The sequence below is a fragment of the Dasypus novemcinctus genome, chromosome 17 (assembly GCF_030445035.2).
Source record: "Dasypus novemcinctus isolate mDasNov1 chromosome 17, mDasNov1.1.hap2, whole genome shotgun sequence".
Lineage (NCBI taxonomy): Eukaryota > Metazoa > Chordata > Mammalia > Cingulata > Dasypodidae > Dasypus > Dasypus novemcinctus.
The window spans coordinates 2,549,458-2,568,544 of NC_080689.1; the positions used below are offsets into that span (position 1 = coordinate 2,549,458).

Sequence of the window (19,087 nt, forward strand, 5' to 3'; positions counted from 1 at the left end):
ATAATTTTGGCATTGGCCATTCTAAATGTTCTAGATGACATATTCAGATTATCTAGATGTCTCAAGGAACAAGAGATAAAGATGTGTAGCACCATCGTTATCTCTTACCCTTCAATATCCAAAGAGGCACACAAGTGTATTACCAAAACAAATATGTTCTTATGGGTAATAGATCACAACCACATTTGGAATCCAGAAGATGGTGCCAAATGTTCATCCCACTGGATCGCATTGTGGCTCACGTAGAATCAGCCTCAGGTGGACGCTGATGGGTCTCTTCGTCCCTGGTCTCTTTCCCACTTTCTACCCTTCTGCTCTTACTGGTTTCTGACTCATCTTGTAACAGACTTCGGGATGTAAAGCTGGGGGAATATACTGTCCTGGCATCCATGAAGACAAGCTTGGGAAGACCGTCGTTCCTGGCTTCTCCTGGAAGGGCCTTTCACATTCTCAGAGAAAGACTTCTGCCAGGCGAATAAGCTTTTTCCTTTAGAATATTATCATCCCTTAGGACTTCAGGTGCTGTTGTGCCATAAGGTCATCTCTACACCAGCCTAAAGACGAGGACTAGAGAGAAGGGGACAGGAATTCTCCATCCCACCCTGGATGCATTTACTCTGGAACCCTGGTTCTTTGGATAGTACTTTAATTTCCATGGTCCTCTGTGATGTCTTACTGGAGGAGCAATTATATTTATTATTTGACTGGCCACTGACTAGCTGGCTGTTGTTTGGTATATAGCCTTCTAGTTCTGCAGAAACTTAAAAAAAAAAAGACGTGACGATCAAGATCAAGAATGGGATGCTTCAAGCTCCATCCCCTATGGAAACTTAGAACAACCAGTAAGAACTGGCAGAAACCTCTTTCTCAGGTATCCATAAAATGGTTAAAGGAGTGCAGTATCAAGAAGGAAAAGGCTTCGTAAAAGTAACTCCCAGCTGGTCCTGGTTCCAGAGGGAGGAGAATAACCCTTGTGCGTAATGGGAGCTTGTCTCTGGCTCAATCTGGTGGTGGCCTAAGGGACTCTCCGTTCCAGCACTTGCCCTGCTTCTAGAAGGCAGCTCGTGGATGGGAAAGCCGTCAATTCTTGCTGCCTGGGGCAAGAGATGGCTGGAAGTAGGACATATAGTGCAGTGCCCGGGACTGTGAGGAAACTCTCCTCGGGAAGAGGAGACATTTGGAACCATATAAACAGGGAATACTTAGGGGACATTTGAGAATCTGTAAATGGAATTCGTAGGACCACAAGCCCAAAACAATATGCACGTGGTGAAAGGATCAGGGAGGCTGCTACTCTTGAGCCTGGAGCTGTTCTGGTACACACCATTGTAGGGATAAGCCCTGAAGGAGAGTGCTTGCACAGGCCAATCTGCAAAAAGCAGGAAAGCCGTTTTTTGTTTTTTGTTGTTGTTAACTCCTGGCAACTTGGTAACACTACTTAGATACAAGCTGAAGGAACAGATGCTGCAGAGTCTAAATTCCAGCAATAGCACATTAAAATATCCAAGTTTCAGCAAAAGTTTGCAAAACAGACAAAGAGCCAATGGTCCAAGCAAAGGAGAAGATCAAAGTATTAAAAAACCAATAAGGAGGGAAGTGGCTGTTGGCTCAATCATCTGGGTTCCCGTCTACCATACGGGAGGCCCTGGGTTCGTCCCAGGGCCTCCTTGTGAAGGCAGGCTTGCCCGCACACCACGGAGTGCCTCCAGCCCGCAAGCGCCGTGGAGAGACAACTCAGCAGGTGACACAACAAAAAGGGAGATGAGCAGGAAAAAAACTCAGAAGAACACACAGCAAATGGACACAGAGAGCAGACAGCAAGCAAAAAGCCGCTAAAGGCGGGTGGGGGATTGAAAAAAATGAGGAGGACCAGTCCTGGGACATATCAGCCAAAAACTTTTAAAAAATGGCCCTTAATGTGCTCAAAGAGCTAAAGGAAAACATGGGCAAATATCTAAAGGAAATCAGGAACACTGAAAGAATATCAATAAAGAAATTATGAATAGGAACCAAAAAGAACTGAAGACCACAGTAATAAATCAGATATTCCCTAGAGGGATTCAACAGCAGATTGGAACTGACAGAAGAAAGATGCAGAGAAGGTGATAAGACAGTTGAAATCCTTCAGGCTTAGGAGCAAAAAGAAGAAGAAATGAGGAAAAATGATCAGAGCCTGAGGAACCCATAGAACACCATCACGACAACCAGTATAAACATTTTGGGGGTCCCAGAAGGGGGAGAAAGGGAGAAAGGGGTAGAGAGCATAGTCAAATATGGCTGAAACATCCCAAATTTAATGAGAGACATCAATGTACTCCAATTAGGAGAAACCCACCCCACCTCAGCCTTTTTTAATCAAGCTGTCGAATGCCAAAGGTAAAGAGAATTCTGAAAGCCACAAAAGAGAACCAACGTATGTAATACAAGGGAGCCTCAGTAAAGTTAAGTGCCAGTTTCTCATCACAGACCAGGGAGTCAAGAAGGCAGTGGGAAGATAGATTTAAAAAGCTGAAAGCAAAAACTTGCTACGCAAGAATTCTATATCTGGCAAAATGGGGGAGAGGTTTAGGCTTTCCCAGATAAAGCCTGAGGGAGTTTTTCACGAGCATACCAGTCCTACAAGAGATGCTGAGGGGAGTTCTGCAGGTTGAAGGAAAGGACACTAGACAACAGATTGAAGCTGCACAAAGAAACATCTCTAGTAAGGGTAGCAACAGGGGTAAATATAAATGCCAGTACTATTGTATTATTGGTTTGTAACTTCATATTTTACTTCCTACAGGATGTAAAAGGCAGATGCACAAATGTAATGATAAATCAGTGGTTTTGAGCTCATAATGTACAAACATGTAATTTGTTACAAGGTGGGCAGATGGAGGGCTATAGAAACATAGTTTATGTATACTACTGAGGGTAAGTTAGTATCAAAGTAAATGAGAGAGATTGTTATAGATTTAGGATATTAAATGTAAGCTCCATAGTAACGGCAAAGAAAATATTAGAGAATATGCCAGCACGTAGAGACAGAAATTAGAGTACAGAGTGCCAGCATCAGGGGCAGAGGAATGGGGAGTTAATGCATGATGAGTGTTGGGTTTCTGTTTGAGGAGGTGGGAAACTTTTAGTAATGGAATGTGGTAAGGGTAATGTAAGATTGTGAATGTGGTTTATCCCACTGAATGGTATGGGCAGGTTGAGATGGAAAAGTTAATGTTATTTTCCCACAATTTAGAAAGAGAACAACTAAGGAGACAGTGACAAATGTGATATGTAATCCTGGATGGGATCTAGCAAGGGTAAATAAAAGGCTCAAAGGGATACAATTGGAACATATGAAAAAATTGGAGCATAAACTGTCAACTTTCTATCAGTGTCAAATTGCTTGAACTTGATAACCCCACTTAAGGTGGTTACATAAGCAAATAGAATATTCTTAGGAAATGTACATGACAGTATTAAGTGTTCATGGAGCATGATGCGCACAGCCTACACTCAAGTGTGCGTAGATAGGTAGTAGATGGAGAGGTAGAATGATAAGGCAAATGTGGCAGAAAGTTAAAATTAGTGGATCTGGGTATCTGGGTGCTGGTTGGGTAGGGGTGTATTAGAGTTTCCTGTGTGGGGTTTGTATTATTTTTTAACTGTCTTGTAAGTTTGAACATATATCAAAATAAAAAGTTAAAAAAAAAAAAAAAAAAGACTTTAACAAAGGTCTTGACTGAAATTTCAAGCTTCTGCTTCTGATTTCCTTTTCTTGGCTAGATGGGACCCAGTCACTTCTTGAAGCTGTGTGTGGGACTCTTGGCAATTAGGCAGGAAATAGGACATGCTTTTGAAATACCAGTAGGGACCACAGATGTCATGAGGCCTGGATACAGTTTGATTCTAGTGTTCTTATAATGCCCGTTGTACCTTACAACAACAAAAACAAAACAAAACACATGCACACACAAAAACCCACTTACGTGAGCTGGCTTGAATGTATTTTTTTTTTTAAATATTTATTTATTATTATTTTTTTAATTACATTAAAAAATATATATGAGGTCCCATTCAACCCCACCGCCCCCGCCCCCCACTCCCCCCACAGCAACACTCTCTCCCATCATCGTGATACATCCATTGCACCTGGTAAGTTCATCTCTGAGCATCACTGCACCCCATAGTCAATGGTCCACATCATAGCCCAGACTCTCTCACGTTCCATCCAGTGGGCCCTGAGGGGATCTACAGTGTCCCGTAATTGTCCGTGAAGCACTATCCAGGACAACTCCACGTCCCGAAAACGCCTCCACATCTCATCTCTTCCTCCCGTTCCCCACACCCAGCAGCCCCCATGGCTACCGTTCCCACACCCATTCCACATTTTCTCTGTGGACATTGGATTGGTTGTGTCCTTTGCACACCTATGTCAAGTGAGGGCTTAGTGAATGTATTTTTGTTCCTTAGAACTAAACAAAACTCGGCTCACACATAGTTATCTATTTACTTTTCTTTTTTATTGAAGTATATCATTCATACATGAATGTATATAGTATATAGTAAAAGTGTGAACTTGGAAAATAAACATATATAATATCATACTTCCCATATATCACCCCTCCACCAACACCTTGCATTGTTGTGATACGTTTGTTACAAACTATGCAAGAGCATCGTCAAAATAATTACTACTAACTACAGTCCATATCTTTTATTTGCTGTGTTTCCCCCAACCCACCCTATTTTTCTTAAATCAATTTTATTGATCCATATTAATAAAGCATACAATTTATCCAAAGTATACAATCAATAATATTTGGTATAATCAGATAGTTGTGCTTTCATGACTTTAATCATTTTTAAAGCGTTTTCATTATTTAAATAATAATAATGAAAAAACAGGCAAACAAGGAAATTCTTCCCTTCTCAGTCTCTTTCCTCTGCTGTGCATGGCTGCTATTTCTGGCTATTCTTGCACAATTATTTATTTGTTTATTAAGTGGTTTTATTGAGATATATTCAGGGGGAGGGAAGGGGAGAGAAATAAATCTTAAAAAAAAAAAAAGATATATACCAAATGATCTATCTAAAGTGTATAATCAGGGAAGTGGATGTGGCTCAACAGATAATCATCCACCTACCGAATAGGAAGTCCAGGTTCAATTTCCAGGGCCTCCTGGCTCATGTGGTGAACTGGCCCATGCGCAGTGCTGCTGCGTGCAAGGAGCCAGCCTACGCGCGTGTCCCTGTGTGAAGGTGCCCCCCACGATAGGAGTGGCCCCTGAGCAAGGAGAGCAGCGCTGTGTGAAACCACAGCCCCCCTCCCCCAGGAGTGGTGCCATACAGGGAGAGCTGACACAGCAAGATGACGCAACAAAAAGACACAGATCCCCAGTGCCACCTGATGAGAATACAAGAGGACGCAGAAGAACACACAGCAAATGGGCAGAGAGAGCAGCCGGGGAGGGGGAGGCAGATAAAGAAATAAACCTTAAATAAATAAAAGCTTATAATCAGTGGCTTTTTAGCTGTTAAAAAGACCTTTATTGTAAAATAAATAGAAAAATAGAAATTACAAATTTTAAGAGTGCAAGGCCATGTTAGATTTAATATAATCACTTTTAAGAAATAGTATAGCAACAAACATAAATATAAATGATTCTAATGTAATAGAAATTATAACTTTTAATTTTTATAGTATAGCTCTATTGGACATCATAATCTCTAAAACTGAAATAAATGATTGGTTTAGTTATTTAATTTCCATTTAGGCCATAATTCTTTCTGGATAACCAGATTCCTATTTGGGAATTCTTCACATCCTACTGGAATGAATTATAGCAGAAAACAACATGCGAAGTCATAATTTTATGAGGCAGAAAAAATCCTTTTCAGCAGTAGTTATACTAAATCTTATTGATCCAGATGGATTATTTTAGTTAACATATGCATAAGAAAGGATTAAAGAAAAATGAAATATCCAAAAATATATCTCTTCTCCAGTCCTTCTCAATTAAAAGCAAGTATTTATTTTGTGTGCAGAGACAATACTGATCACAGGAACAACTTGCTAGTTGCACTGAGTAATTATTATTATTATTTTAAAGATTTATTTATTTCCCCTTCTCCCCTGTTGTCTGTTCTTTGTGTCCATTCGCTGTGTGTTCTTCTGTGTCCACTTGCATTCTTGTCATGTGGGACTGGGAAACTCATTTTATTTGCTGCGTCAGCTCTCTTTGTGTGCGGCACCATTCCTGGGTGGGCTGCTCTTTTTTTTTGCACGGGGCGGCTCTTTTTGCAGGGTGCACTCCTTGTGCATGGGGCTCCCCTACGTGGGGACACCCCTGCGTGGCACAGCACTCCTAGTGCGCGGCAGCACCGCACATGGGCCAGCTCACCACTTGGGCCAGGAGGCCCTGAGTTTGAACCCTGGACCTCCCATGTGGTTGGCAGATGCTCTATCAGTTGAGCCACAACTGTTTTCCATGCACTGAGTATTTATTATTCATATACCATAATATTGTTATTTTACATTTATCTAGTGTACTCCAGATAACTTTTTTGGTTACTCTTTTCATGAAATATCTTTTCCAGCCTCTCATTTTAACTTGGTTGTGTCCTTACGTCTGAGGCGGGTCTCTTGTAGACAACATTTAGACGGCCCATATCTTTTTATCCATTCTATCAGTCTCTGTCTTTGGATTGGTGAGTTCAGTCCATTAGCATTCAGTGTTATTGCTGTAAAGGCAGTACTTACTTCATCCATTTTGTCCTTTGGTTTTCTGTTACACAATTCTATTATCTGTCATCTTATCCTTTAGTTTACCCTTCCTAATAATTTTCATTTCTAAACTCTCCTCCAAATCTCTCACCCTTGTTTTTTCCTTTCAGGCTGCAGCACCCACTTTAGTATCTCTTTTAAGTCTGGTCTTTTGCTAACATATTCTGTCAGTTTTTGTTTGTGTCTGAAGACTGAACTCACCCTCATCTTTGGAGGACAGCTTTGCCGGATACAGAATTCTAGGCTGGCAGTTTTTCTCTTTTGGTATCTTAAATACTTCGTATCACTTTCTTCTCTCCTTCTTGGTTTCTGATGAGAGGTCGGCACTTAATCTTACCAATTTTCCCTTGTATGTGATGCTTTGCTTTTCCTTGCTGCTTTCAGAATCCTCTCTTTATCTCTGGTATTAGTCATTCTGTGTCTTGGGGTAGGTCTATTTGAATTTATTCTGTTTGGGGTGTGCTGTCTTTGGATATTGATATTTATGTCCTTCATAAGGGTTGGGAAGTTTTCAGTCATTATTTCCTCAGAAATTCTTTCTGCCCCTTTTCCATTCTCTTTTCCTTATGGGACACCAATAATGTGAATGTGCGTTTCATGTTGCCATTCAGTTCCCTGAGACTCAGTTCCATTTTTTCCGTTCTCTTTTCCTTCTGTTGTCCTGTCTTTTCCAATTCAGATGTTCTGCCTTAGAAGTCACTAATTCTGTCTTCAAGCTGTTCAAATCTGCTCCTTTGTGCCTCTAATATATATATTTTTAAGATTTATTTCTTCTAATTTACTTTTTTATTTTTCTTTATTTCTCCCCCCTTCCCCAGATGGTTCTCTCGTCTGTCTGCTCACTGTTGGCTCGCCTTCTCCAGGAGGCACCGGGACCTGAGCCCAGGACCTCCCGCATGGGAGGCGAGTGCCCAACGGCCTGAGCCACACCTGCTCCCCGCGGGCTGCGCGTCTGCTGGCTCGTGGCCTCTGCTTGTTGTGGGGGCAGGGTCTAGCTCGTTGTGGCAGGAGGTGGTGTCTAGTTCTGTTGCAGCAGGAGGCGGCATATGTTTGTCTTCTTTTAGGAGGCACCAGGACCCGAACCTGGGACCTCCCATGTGATAGGCAGGTGCCCAAGTGGTTTTGTTTCTTATAATTTCCTTCTAGCTTGATTTTTAAAAAAGATTTATTTATTTCTTCCCACCCCCTTGTCTGCTTCCTGTGTCCATTTGCTGTGCATTCTTCTGTCTGCTTGTCTTCTCTTTAGCTGATCCTGCGGTCTTCCGGAGTGGGAGAGATACATTCACTCTCTTGCACCACCTCAGCTCCTTGGTCTGCTGCATTTCTTATTGTTTCTCCTCTGTGTCTTTTTCTGTTGTGTCAAAAAGATGCCCCAGCACTACACTCAGGCCAGCTCGCCCCACGGGCCGGCACTCCACGTGGGCAGCTCTCTGCTGGGGCCAGCTTGCGTCAAGGGCCAGCCCATATGGTAGACAGGAGCCCAATCGCTTGAGCCACATCCACTTCCTTTTAATGTATTTCTAGTCTCTTCCATCATGTCTTTCATCCCCATGAGGTCTGTTACTTTTTTCTTTACAGGCTTTCAATTTGTTCTATATGCTCTCCCAGTGTCTTTTTTTTTTTTAATTTCTCTCCCCTTCCTCCCCCCCCACCCCCCGCGGTTGTCTGCTCTCTGTGTCCATTCGCTGTTTGTTCTTCTGTGACCGCTTCTATCCTTATCAGCGGCACCGGGAATCTGTGTTTCTTTTTGTTGCGTCCTCTTGCTGCGTCAGCTCCATGTGTGCAGCGCCATTCTTGGGCTGGCTGCACTTTCTTTTGCGCTGGGGGACTCTCCTTACAGGGCGCACTCCTTGCACGTGGGGCTCCCCTGTGCAGGGGACACCCCTGCATGGCAGGGCACTCCTTGCGCACATCAGCACTGTGCATGGGCCAGCTCCACACGGGTCAAGGAGGCCCGGGTTTGAGCCACAGGCCTGCCATGTGGTAGGCGGACACCTTAACCACTGGGCCAAGTCATCTTCCCAATGTCTTTTTAATACCCTTTATTTGTTCTTTTCGCTGGGCCATCTCTTCTGGTTCCTAGTATGGCTTACAATTTTTTGCTGATGTCTAGGCACCTCAGTATGTTGGTGAATTTACTGTGATGGCCAATGTCTCTCTTTTGCCTATTGTTCCCCCCCCCCCCCCCCCACAGCTTTTCTTTGATATTTGAATCAACTTATTCTCAGTCTTTAAAATTGTCCCGCTGAAGTCAAAATTGGGCCAGGGACTCACAAGTGGGACAAAAGCTTTTGTGCAGTTTCCAGACCGGCCAGCGGGTGGCGGCCGTAAGCGCGCCGCTCCACCGTTGCAGTCTGGGCTTTCCTGTGTCCTTCCGGGAATCCTGGTGGCGTGCACAGAAGAGAAGCACCCGACCGCCTCTCCCTCTTCCCTGGAAACAGCTGACAGGGAGGAGGATGTCCTCTCAGTTGGCTGCAGCGAGCGGGGGCTTTTACCCCAGCTCAGTATCGTGCAGGTGCGGGGAGCTCTTCCGGCCACGGGGGCTTGGCCGCTCCCGTCTGTTGTTCCACCTTCCCGTCTGTCTGTCCCTTCCATCCTGGGTGTCTGTCGCAGTGACTGCCCTGGCCTGCTGACCCCCAGAGCAGGTGATAGCATTTGGCTCTCTCTCCCATGCTTTAGTGAGAGCATTCAGCTCAGCCTCTTAGTCCGTCACTATCTTCCCACCTACTTCTACTTTTAAACTTATCTGTGCTTGACCTAAGAAGCTTTACATTAGCTCTCTTTAAAAAATTGTTAATAATCCTTCTATTTACACTCAATTCAGCAGTCAGTTTATTAAATTGCCTACTTTTTTCTAATTACTAAAGAATACAATGCTGATTTTAGATTTGTAAAATGGTGTAAAATTAGCTTTGGTGTAAATTATTTGACGTTTATAATAGATTTCTGACTTGGGAACACAGTTCTGTTTCCCGGAATCTATTAACCTAGAAACAAAGTTGCGGCAATGTCCACCATATCCCTGGGAGGCGCGGGTTTGCTCCTGCGCTTGCTTTGCTCATGGCGGATTGAAGTCTGTGCTCCAGGAGAACGTTCTTACTGTTACTCCATCCCCCTGCGGGCGGGGGGCCCGCTGTAAAGAGGGCTCTGAGGAGGCTGTCTCAGGTGTGGTGTGGATGCCTGAGCCAGGACGGGGCTTAAGCCTGTTACTGGGGGCTGGAGCAGGCCACAGGAGAGCAGTGGGAGAACCTGCAAGTCGGGGGACCCAGCGGGGAAAGGAGACAGCACCACGTGCTCTTCCACGTGGCAGTGAAGCCAGCACCAAGAATTACTGGCAGCCGTTTCCCAGAATGCCATCGTCTTGGGGAAGAAAGCACTGCCCTGCCGATGCCTCGATTTGGAACTTCTAGCCTCAAACCCATGAGCCAATAAATTCCTGTTGTTCAAGCCGACCCATTGTGTGGTATTTGTTTTAGCAACTAGGAAACTAAGACAGTGTTAGCTTAAGGGCTGTTTTACACATAATTGATATGGGAAGATTTTTAGCCTGGGTCAGACAACTACAAATGGGAATTGGTCTCTCTCATGTTTCCTTCCCCAGCTCTGCCATCTCTGGACTGTGCCTTTTTCCAGAAGAACACAGAGGGGGAGAGAATGGCAGTTGCACCCCTCACAGCCAGATGGCAGGTGAGTTGGACTTTGTTTAGTCTGGAGCTTCCTTAGCCAAGGAGCAAATGTCTTGGACACTGGCCCTGTTCCTGGAGAAGATGGGCTCTTGAGAAAATACTCACCCTTTCTGGCTCCAGTTCTCTCTTTCCTCACCACAGATCACGCTGCAGGGACCTCTGTCCTGAGCGGCCCTTCTTAATGCCTTGGCCGTGGGTTCTCCCGTGAGTTTGTTTGGAGTGGTTGGGAGCAGCACATAGAGGCAGCTCTGGGTTAGCAATGAGCCAATGATCCAAGGAGCGGAGAACGTTCAGGAGAGGCTAACGGTTCTGATCCTGTAGGACAGGGTGCAGTCTTGCCTTACAGAGGGGCACCCTCTCCAGTCTGAGCTCCTCTGCCTCAGTGTCCTCTGCTCCCCATACATTCATCATGGGTCTTCCCTTGACTTGAGAACCAGTTGGTCAGGCTAAGATCTCTTGGATCCATTAATGTTAGAGCTGGGAAGACTTTAAAGATCATCTGATCTCGGTCTTTAATTTTATAGTTAAAAATCAAGGCTAAGTAACAGTGTCCTGAAATTTGGAGACAGACATGGATGTGATGGCATGAGTTATAACAAGTTCCATGAGACCAGTACCTCTTTCCTAAAACATTCAGTGCCGTCAGCATCAAAACCATTTCTTTCCTATTTCCTATTTCTTCCACTGCTGTAGGCGTTTCTCCTCCTCAGTGAGATGTGAAAGAAGGTAAATAGGTGAACAAGAATGGGTTTGTCTTTTCAGAAGTCGTGCATGTTTAAGGATGTGGCTGTGAAATTCTCAAAGGATGAGTGGATGCAATTGATTCCTGCTCAGAGGGCCCTGTACAGGGAGGTGATGCTGGAGAACTATAAGGATTTTGTTTCTTTGGGTAAGCATGACTTTCCTTGGCAATTCAGAATTTGCCTTCCCCACTTCCCTCTCCTCCTTCCCCTCTCCCTCCCGCTCTCCTTCTCTTTCCCTCTCTCCCTTTCTCTCTTTTCCTTTTCCTTTCTTTTTTTTTTTTAAGACCATGGCCCTTCTTTTCTTAATGGGGAAGAATTGTATATCTTTGGATAGATCCACCAAAAGGCAAGAGTTGTTTGTGTGTTTTTTTGGTTTTGGTCGTTTGTCTCAATGAATGACTGTCATAGTACTGGGATTTAGTAGATGTTTCAAGGAGTTGCTTTAAAAATATATTTGTTTAGCGAAGTATCATAAAATTCTTCTGCTCAGGGAAGCGGATTTGGCCCAACAGATAGTGTGTCTGCCTACCATGTGGGAGGTCCGCGGTTCAAACCCCAGGCCTCCTTGACCTGTGTGGAGCTGGCCCATGCGCAGTGCTGATGCACGCAAGGAGTGCCCTGTCACTCATTGGTGTCCCCTGCATAGGGGAGCCCCACACACAAGGAGTGTGCCCCGTAAGGAGAGCCGCCCAGCGCAAAAGAAAGTGCAGCCTGCCCAGGAATGATGCTGCACACACGGAGAGCTGATGTAGCAAGATGATGCAACAAAAAGAAACACAGATGCCCCGTGCTGCTGATAAGGATAGAAGTGGTCACAGAAGAACACACAGTGAGTGGACACAGAGAGCAGACAACTGGGGAGGGGGGGGGAAGGGGAGAGAAATAAATAAAATAAACCTTTAAAAAAAAATTCTTCTGCTCACACAAGAGGTAAAGGATGCATTCTATAGATTTTGAAAACCATTCAAAAGACCTCAAAGTACAGTCATAAAGAGTAAGAATGAAGGAGAGGTGAAGTATAGAGACAGTATCCAGATTCTTATAGGCAGAGAAACCACCAGAGTGTTTTTAAAATGAGAAGGAAAGCCCAAGATAATGCCTGAACTCTCTAGAGCACCTTAGATGAACCAAAAGAATAACAGAATGGGATATTTGGAGAGCATCAAGAAAGATTGCTGAGTCCGTGTCACACAAGTTCCTAAAGCCACGGGCAAGAAAGTGAGCCACAGTGGCAAAAGGTCTGGCTCCCGGTCAGAAAAGTCTCATCCTGTAACCTGGACCACCCTGGACCAAACTTCTGGTCTGGGTAGAGTCTATAGAATAAGTTAAGGCTGGATTGAAGCCCTATTTTAGGTAAACAATTGTATTATGTAAAACTGAAAATTCCCTTTTGGAAATTGCCCTGAGGAAAAAAATCAAATGTTTATCTCAACCTTGTTTAAATTGTGAAAAAACGGGAATAACATAGATATCTCGTAGTAGGGATTTAAGTAAATAACACTGTACATCCATAATGGAATATAGTATAGTATGGGCCTTGATGATGATATTTATAGAGTTAGAAAGTTATTAATGATAAAAGCAGGTTACAAAGTTTTGAAGCTGAAGTCCATTTACAAAACAAAATGAAATGCACTATGTATGCCTCTCTGCATAGAAAAAGTCTGGAAGGACCCGCACCAAAATAGTACCAGTAATTATCTTTGACTGGTGGGTTTACAGGGGATTTTTCCATTTCTCTTTTTTATATTTTCTAGTTACGTTCAAAGAATATGGAATCGGTTTATTATTATTTATTTATTGTTATTAACCGTGTTCTATAGTTTACATTTTGGAATTGTTTTTAAATAGTTTTAAAACTGCAGAGAATGATTCCCACCAAATTTAGTCTTGTGGTTGCCTAATGGGGAGAAGGGAGAGGGGGTCAGAGAGAAGCTTCAATCTTACTATTAATGTTGATTTCTTAGGTTGGGTGATGGGTTCATAAGTGTTTGTTTCAGTCTCTAGCCCTTTTTTATATCTTAAATATTTCATAATGTATTTGAGTTAAATATAGAAAACTAAGGCTTTATAAATATCGTTAAGTTTTTAAAAGATGAAAGCATCGCAATTTATCTTTGTAAGGATTTCTGAAATTATGTTTTCAAGTTTAAGTATTTTATCTGTACTTAAATTGAATTATATTTCTAAACCTTTTCCAGTTTGATTTGTAGTTTTATCAAATTCATTACAATTGCACACAAATATAATTGAGAAATAAGAATTTATTATTTAAAAGACTAGAAAAGAATTGCTTCATGGTGCTGGCCCTGAGAGGCAGAACTTCTCTATATTACACTCTTCAAGCTAAGAACTTTCCCTCAACCTATAGGAACACCTAAGTGCATTTTGGGGAGATTCTCAGGGAGATTTATCAGGGAAAGAATTAGGTCAAATAGAACTAATTCAGATTTTCTAGAAATCAGTCCTGACCTCCCTTCAGAGGGGATTATATCTTAATTTTACAAATCAGCATATGTATTCTGGATAGTTCCATTTTCGTCTGTAGAGGGTAAGAGGCTGGTAAACCCTGAGAAGGCTATGAATTTCCATTCCAAATAGCCATTTTTCATTTTCTTTGTGAGCAGGACTTCTAGTTCCTAAGTCTGATGTGATTTCCCAGTTGAAGAGAGGTGACGAGCCATGGAAACTTGGTTTTCAGGAAGCTGAAGAGAGAGACACCCCAGGAAATGCTTTTCTAGGCAACTGTGCACGAAGCAGATGGGACGAGGCCAGCTGGTCCACTTGGAGACCGCTCCTGGGGGTCTCCTGTGTGCGTGGAGATGGTCACTGTCGTGCAGGGCCTTTGCCTGGAAACTGGTCCCCTGGGAATCCACATGGATTTCTCATCACCCGCTTCAAGTCTTTGTTCAAGTATGTCATTTTCTCAGCCAGTCCTCCCCTGACCTCCCTGTTTAAAGCAGAACTCTCTCCATCCCTTCCCCACCACCCCAGCACCCACACTACCTGTCTTTCTTCCCAGCTCTGTCTTCCAAACATACTGTATTTTCACTTCTTTATTTTGTTGATTGTTTGTCCACCCACACCACTCCTCATCCCTAATTAAAATGTAAACTCCATTAGAGAATTTTTGTTTGCTGTTGCTCACTACTTTGTCTGCAGAGCTTGGAACAGTGACTGGTGCTTCGCTCACACTCGGCTGTCTGTCTGATGAATGAGTAGCCGGAGCTGTGCCTGAGGGCCCTTCCTGCCAGGTAGCCACCAGGGGAAGTGAGAGGATTGAGACTTAACGTTTATTTTAGCTCTGGTAACACGGTCTCATTTTTCCTGCTTATCCTTTACCATGTCTCCTTCCTCTTCCTTTTAAACAACAGTGGTCATTGATAGTTGACTTTCTCAAGTGCTAGCCCATCTCTGCTTATTCTCTGCAGTTTATAGTTGGTGACACCTAACAAACTGCCTACTCACCCCCCTGCTTCTGGGTGTGTCCCTATTTTTCCGCGTGTACCTCTCTCTGGGAAGCTCTTCTTTGGGCTGTTTACAAGATTAACTTATCTTTAAGATCTCAGCTGGTGTCACTCTAGGAAACTCCCTCTGAAGGTGCGCTAACTAGAGCTCTCATTCATTCTTCCCTCACAGCACTTACCACCCTTTGTTCTAGTTTGTTTATTCTTTTATCTGCGCTAGGAGAGTATCAGCATCCTGAAAGCCGGGACTGTGTCTGCTGGTGCAGTACAGCCTGGGCCTTGCACTGCACCTGGCACTCAGTGGGCCCCTAGTCGGCAGCTCTCTAATGAATAGTTGGAACCTGTTTAGGGCCAAACGCCCACCTTCTGCTTCTAGCCTCTATTCCTCTTTTCCTCTGCCATTTTTCAGCCTGCTGTTTTTGTTGTAGGGAGATACAGTGATTGATGCAGTACTTTGTGTATTTATTCTTTTCTTATCATACACAGTGTTTTCTTTTACACTGGCACCAACACCAACTCTATCTGTGTTTTCTATTTGTTTTAGACCAGAAGGTCAGGCCTGAGAACCAGGACTCAACTCAAAAGCAGGATGTTTCTAAAGAAGTAAAGTCACAAAAACCATTAATTGCAAAACTGAGAAAAATGCTTCTCTGGGTCCTGTACTTGGACCTAAGAAAAGAAGGAAAGAAAATCCTTTAGGGGAGCCTTTGATGACATCCTTCCCCAAGGAGAAGGACTCAAGGCAAGTATCATCTCCCCCAAAGAAAATCAACAATAAGGGGAGAAACTTTGAATGTAGCATATGTGGAAAGACCTTATTTAACCATTTATCCCTCATGCGCCATCAGAGGACTCACCCTGGAGAGAAGCCCTGTGAATGTCAAGAATGCAGGAAATCCTTCAGGTGTAAGAGTAGTCTTAGTAAACACCTGATGTCTCATGCTGGGAAGAGCCCCTGTGAGTGCAGTCAATGTGGGGAAACGTTCTGTGACCGACTAACCCTTAGTGAACGTCAGCGCACGCACACTGGCCAGAAGCCCTTTAAATGTAGTGACTGCGGTAAGGCCTTCCTTGTCCGCTCGTCTTTTACTCGGCATCAGAGACTTCATACTGGAGAAAGTCCTTATGAATGTACAGAATGTGGGAAATCCTTTAGCCAGAAAAGTGTTCTTGCTCGCCACGAGCTCATTCACACTGGAGAGAGGCCCTGTGAGAGGCCCTATAAGGGGTGCAGCAAAGCGCTGTTGGACCGCTCATCCCTTGTTCGCCACAGAGGAGCGCACACTGGAGACGCTCCTTTTGAATGTAACGAGTGTGGGAAAGTTTTCTTTGACCGCTCATCCCTTAATCAGCATCAGAAAATTCATAGTGAAGACAAGCCCTATAAATGCACTGAGTGTGGGAAAGCCTTCCTCCAGAAAAGACGGCTTATTCAACATCGAAGAGTCCACACTGAGAAAAGCCGAATGAATGCGCTGTGTGTGGGAAGGATTCAGCGGCAAACCATCTGTCACCCAGCAAAAGAGGCGCTACTCCACAGGCCTTAGACTGTCGCGGGAGTGCTTCAGCCAGCAAGCAGCCCCCAGAGACTTCTGATAGATTTATACAAGATAATGAAGGTTTATATTCGAGCACTTTCTAGCTGCTGATTATTTTCATGCCTCCTTTAGGTACCACAGTCTCAAATTAAGTCTCAGGGGACCATGTCATAAACTTCCTCTGGGGTGCTTCGAATTTGAACCCATGCTCTGGGGATCCCCAAATTGGCCAGAAGCTATCCAGTCAGTATTTTTTAAGTGTTTAAAGGGGACCCTAAGATAGGCATCGTATTTATTTTTTTACTTACTTATTTATTGCTAGACCGAGTGCTCCATGAGAGTAGGGACTGTGTCATGTCTGCGCACTGCAGCATCCCCAGTGTGTGGTGCTTGTCACATCACTGGCACTTTCTACCTCCTGACGGAGCACCTGAATAGTCATGAAAACGTGAGCCTCAAATCAAATGCACTTTCAAGAACTAGAACCCTCAGTAAGAAAATGAACGTCAAGCTCATATCGTCATATCTTCGTAGGCCTACAGAGGTCTTCACTACCGTTATGCTTTTAGCTCTTAACCCACCTCTTTTGGAGCTTCCGGGAGCTTTCATTGGGGTTATAGGCTCTTGCTCTCCAGTTCAGCTCTCAGGGCATTTAGTTTCTGACTCTTGTGGCCTTCTAACCTAACCTCTCTGCTGTGAGAAACTAACCCATTGCCCCCTTGCTCTTGTTTCTTTGGCAGTTGTCGGTGGTTGCTTTTATCTCTGTTTCAATCTCACTGATAACTACGCTTCCTTAGCCTGGCCGTAGGGGCTTTAGGTGGTGCCTGCCATTCCATCAACACTGTGGACACAATGCCTTCCCTGTTTTACAATATATTCACTTGTAGCTGCTAATGGAAAATATAACAAAAATTTCAAAGTCCAGCTGCGACAGCCAACTGCAGCCACAGCATTTAGGTCCAGTCTCAAGCTGTGCGATCCACCACAGTGAACCAGGAAGTGGGGCTGTGTCTAACCCCAGAGAGTACCACGGAGCCAAAGCCAACTCCAGGCATGGCTCATCTGGGAATGATCTTTCAGGAGCAAAGCAGTGGTCACGAGGAGGGAACCGGAAGCCAGACCAGCGGGTCCTGTTAGATGTAGGCCCTTCTTGCCCTGACACCAGTATCTGAGCCAACTTGCAGCTTTGCCTGTCCACACAAACAGTGGAGGTAGAGATTGGCTTCCTCACATGTCTTTGAGGATTCCTGCTTAGTAATAAAGCGCTGATTCCAGAGAGCAGCCAGAGAGCACGAGCACCGAGACGAAGAGGAGAGTGGGGTCCTGACCAGCAGTACAAGTACTTTCATTTCTTATGCCATCTTTTTTTTTTTTTAAAGATTTATTTATTTATTTAATTCCCCCCCCTCCCCCGGTTGTCTGTTCTCTGTGTCTATTTGCTGCATCTTGTTTCTTTGTCCGCTTCTGTTGTCATCAGCAGCACGGGAAGTGTGGGCGGCGCCATTCCTGGGCAGGCTGCACTTTCTTTTTGTGCTGGGCGGCTCTCCTTACGGGGCGCACTCCTTGCACATGGTGCTCCCCTACGTGGGGGACACCCCTGCGTGGCTCGGGACTCCTTGCGCGCATCAGCACTGCGCATGGGCCGGCTCCACACGGGTTAAGGAGGCCCGGGGTTTGAACTGCGGACTTCCCATGTGGTAGACTGGGCCAAGTCCGTTTCCCTCTTGTGCCATCTTGACACCACCAGCTTTGATCCCCTGGATCGAGGATACAAATGAGCATGGCTTTCTCTTCTTTCATCCTATTAATGAGCAGGAAAGCCCAGTTGCAGAAGTCACAAAAAAATCATTCACCACAGTGATCAAAGATCCGGCCTGTAGGCTGTCCAGCCTGTTTAACAAGCCGTGGGCACCATGTAAGGAGGTGGATTCCTTTCCATCGTACATGGGTATGAAACCTGTTCAGAGTCTGCAGACCAAATAGTGTAGGAGAAATGGTTCAGCTTATTTAGCCATTTTATAGAACCTAATGATAACATCACACACAAAAGCCAAAATTCTGGCAGTGAGCACTGGTCATGCTTGCTGTGGCAGCTGCTGTTGGTTGCCTACCAATAGTCATTCCTGCCTTCTTCCCTGAGATCAGGAACTCTGACTATTCTGGGCAGTGGAGTACACAACAGTATTTCTCAGCCTCTCCTGCAGGTAGGTGTGGCTAACTAGCCCAATGACATATGGAGATAAGTGGAATTTATTGCATAGGATCCCTGGGAAGGCAGCTTAAAAAGAGCTGACAGCTGGGAAACTCCCTTTTGCCTTTGCCCTTCCCTTCTTTCTACCAGAAATGTGGATTTAATGGCTGGAATTCCAGCAGCATCTTGTAACTTTGAGGATATAAGACATGCCTTAAGGATAGCAGGGGAGAAAAAGAGAAGATGCCTGATTACCTGATGATTTTACGGCACCTCCATACCAGCCCTGGACTGTCTACTTCTGGACTGGAATGTGAAAGAATAAACCCTTACGAACTTAACCACTTGGTGGTTCATAAACTCCTGTTAAACCTTAAGCAGAAAAGGAACTGCTTCTGCCCACGGGGAGTTCCTCGGGCCAAGGCCCAGAGGGCAGGTGAGCGGTACCTGTGAGGAGGCTGCCCTCCTCAGAAGTGTCGTGGGCCACCTCCAGTGTGACCAGCTTGGGAGTCGTGACACCTCCAGGATGCAGCTAGTGTGACGGAGGAGCACGACACTGGATCTTCACCGTCCCTAAGCCCAGCACAGTGCTTTGCAAAGGCTTCCTGAGGTCTGGTAGCTCAGTCCCAGGGTACTTCAGACGCCCTTTTGCATGGCTGGTTTTCTTCAGGCCAACTTCTCTGCCCCCATCCTAAAAAC

At 44.5% G+C, this 19,087-nt stretch overlaps 1 protein-coding gene and 1 pseudogene across 1 annotated transcript in view; both read left to right on the forward strand.

Annotated features, from left to right (window-relative positions):
* Positions 1–19,087, forward strand: part of ZNF892 (zinc finger protein 892) — a 43,145-nt gene that overhangs the window by 3,662 nt on the left and 20,396 nt on the right. Inside the window, 2 exon segments of the mRNA XM_058278090.2 lie at positions 10,365–10,450; positions 11,212–11,338. Of these exon segments, the coding sequence (XP_058134073.2) occupies positions 10,418–10,450; positions 11,212–11,338 (160 nt within the window). The 5' untranslated portion in view covers positions 10,365–10,417.
* Positions 15,250–16,351, forward strand: LOC139436735 (zinc finger protein 2-like; annotated as a pseudogene).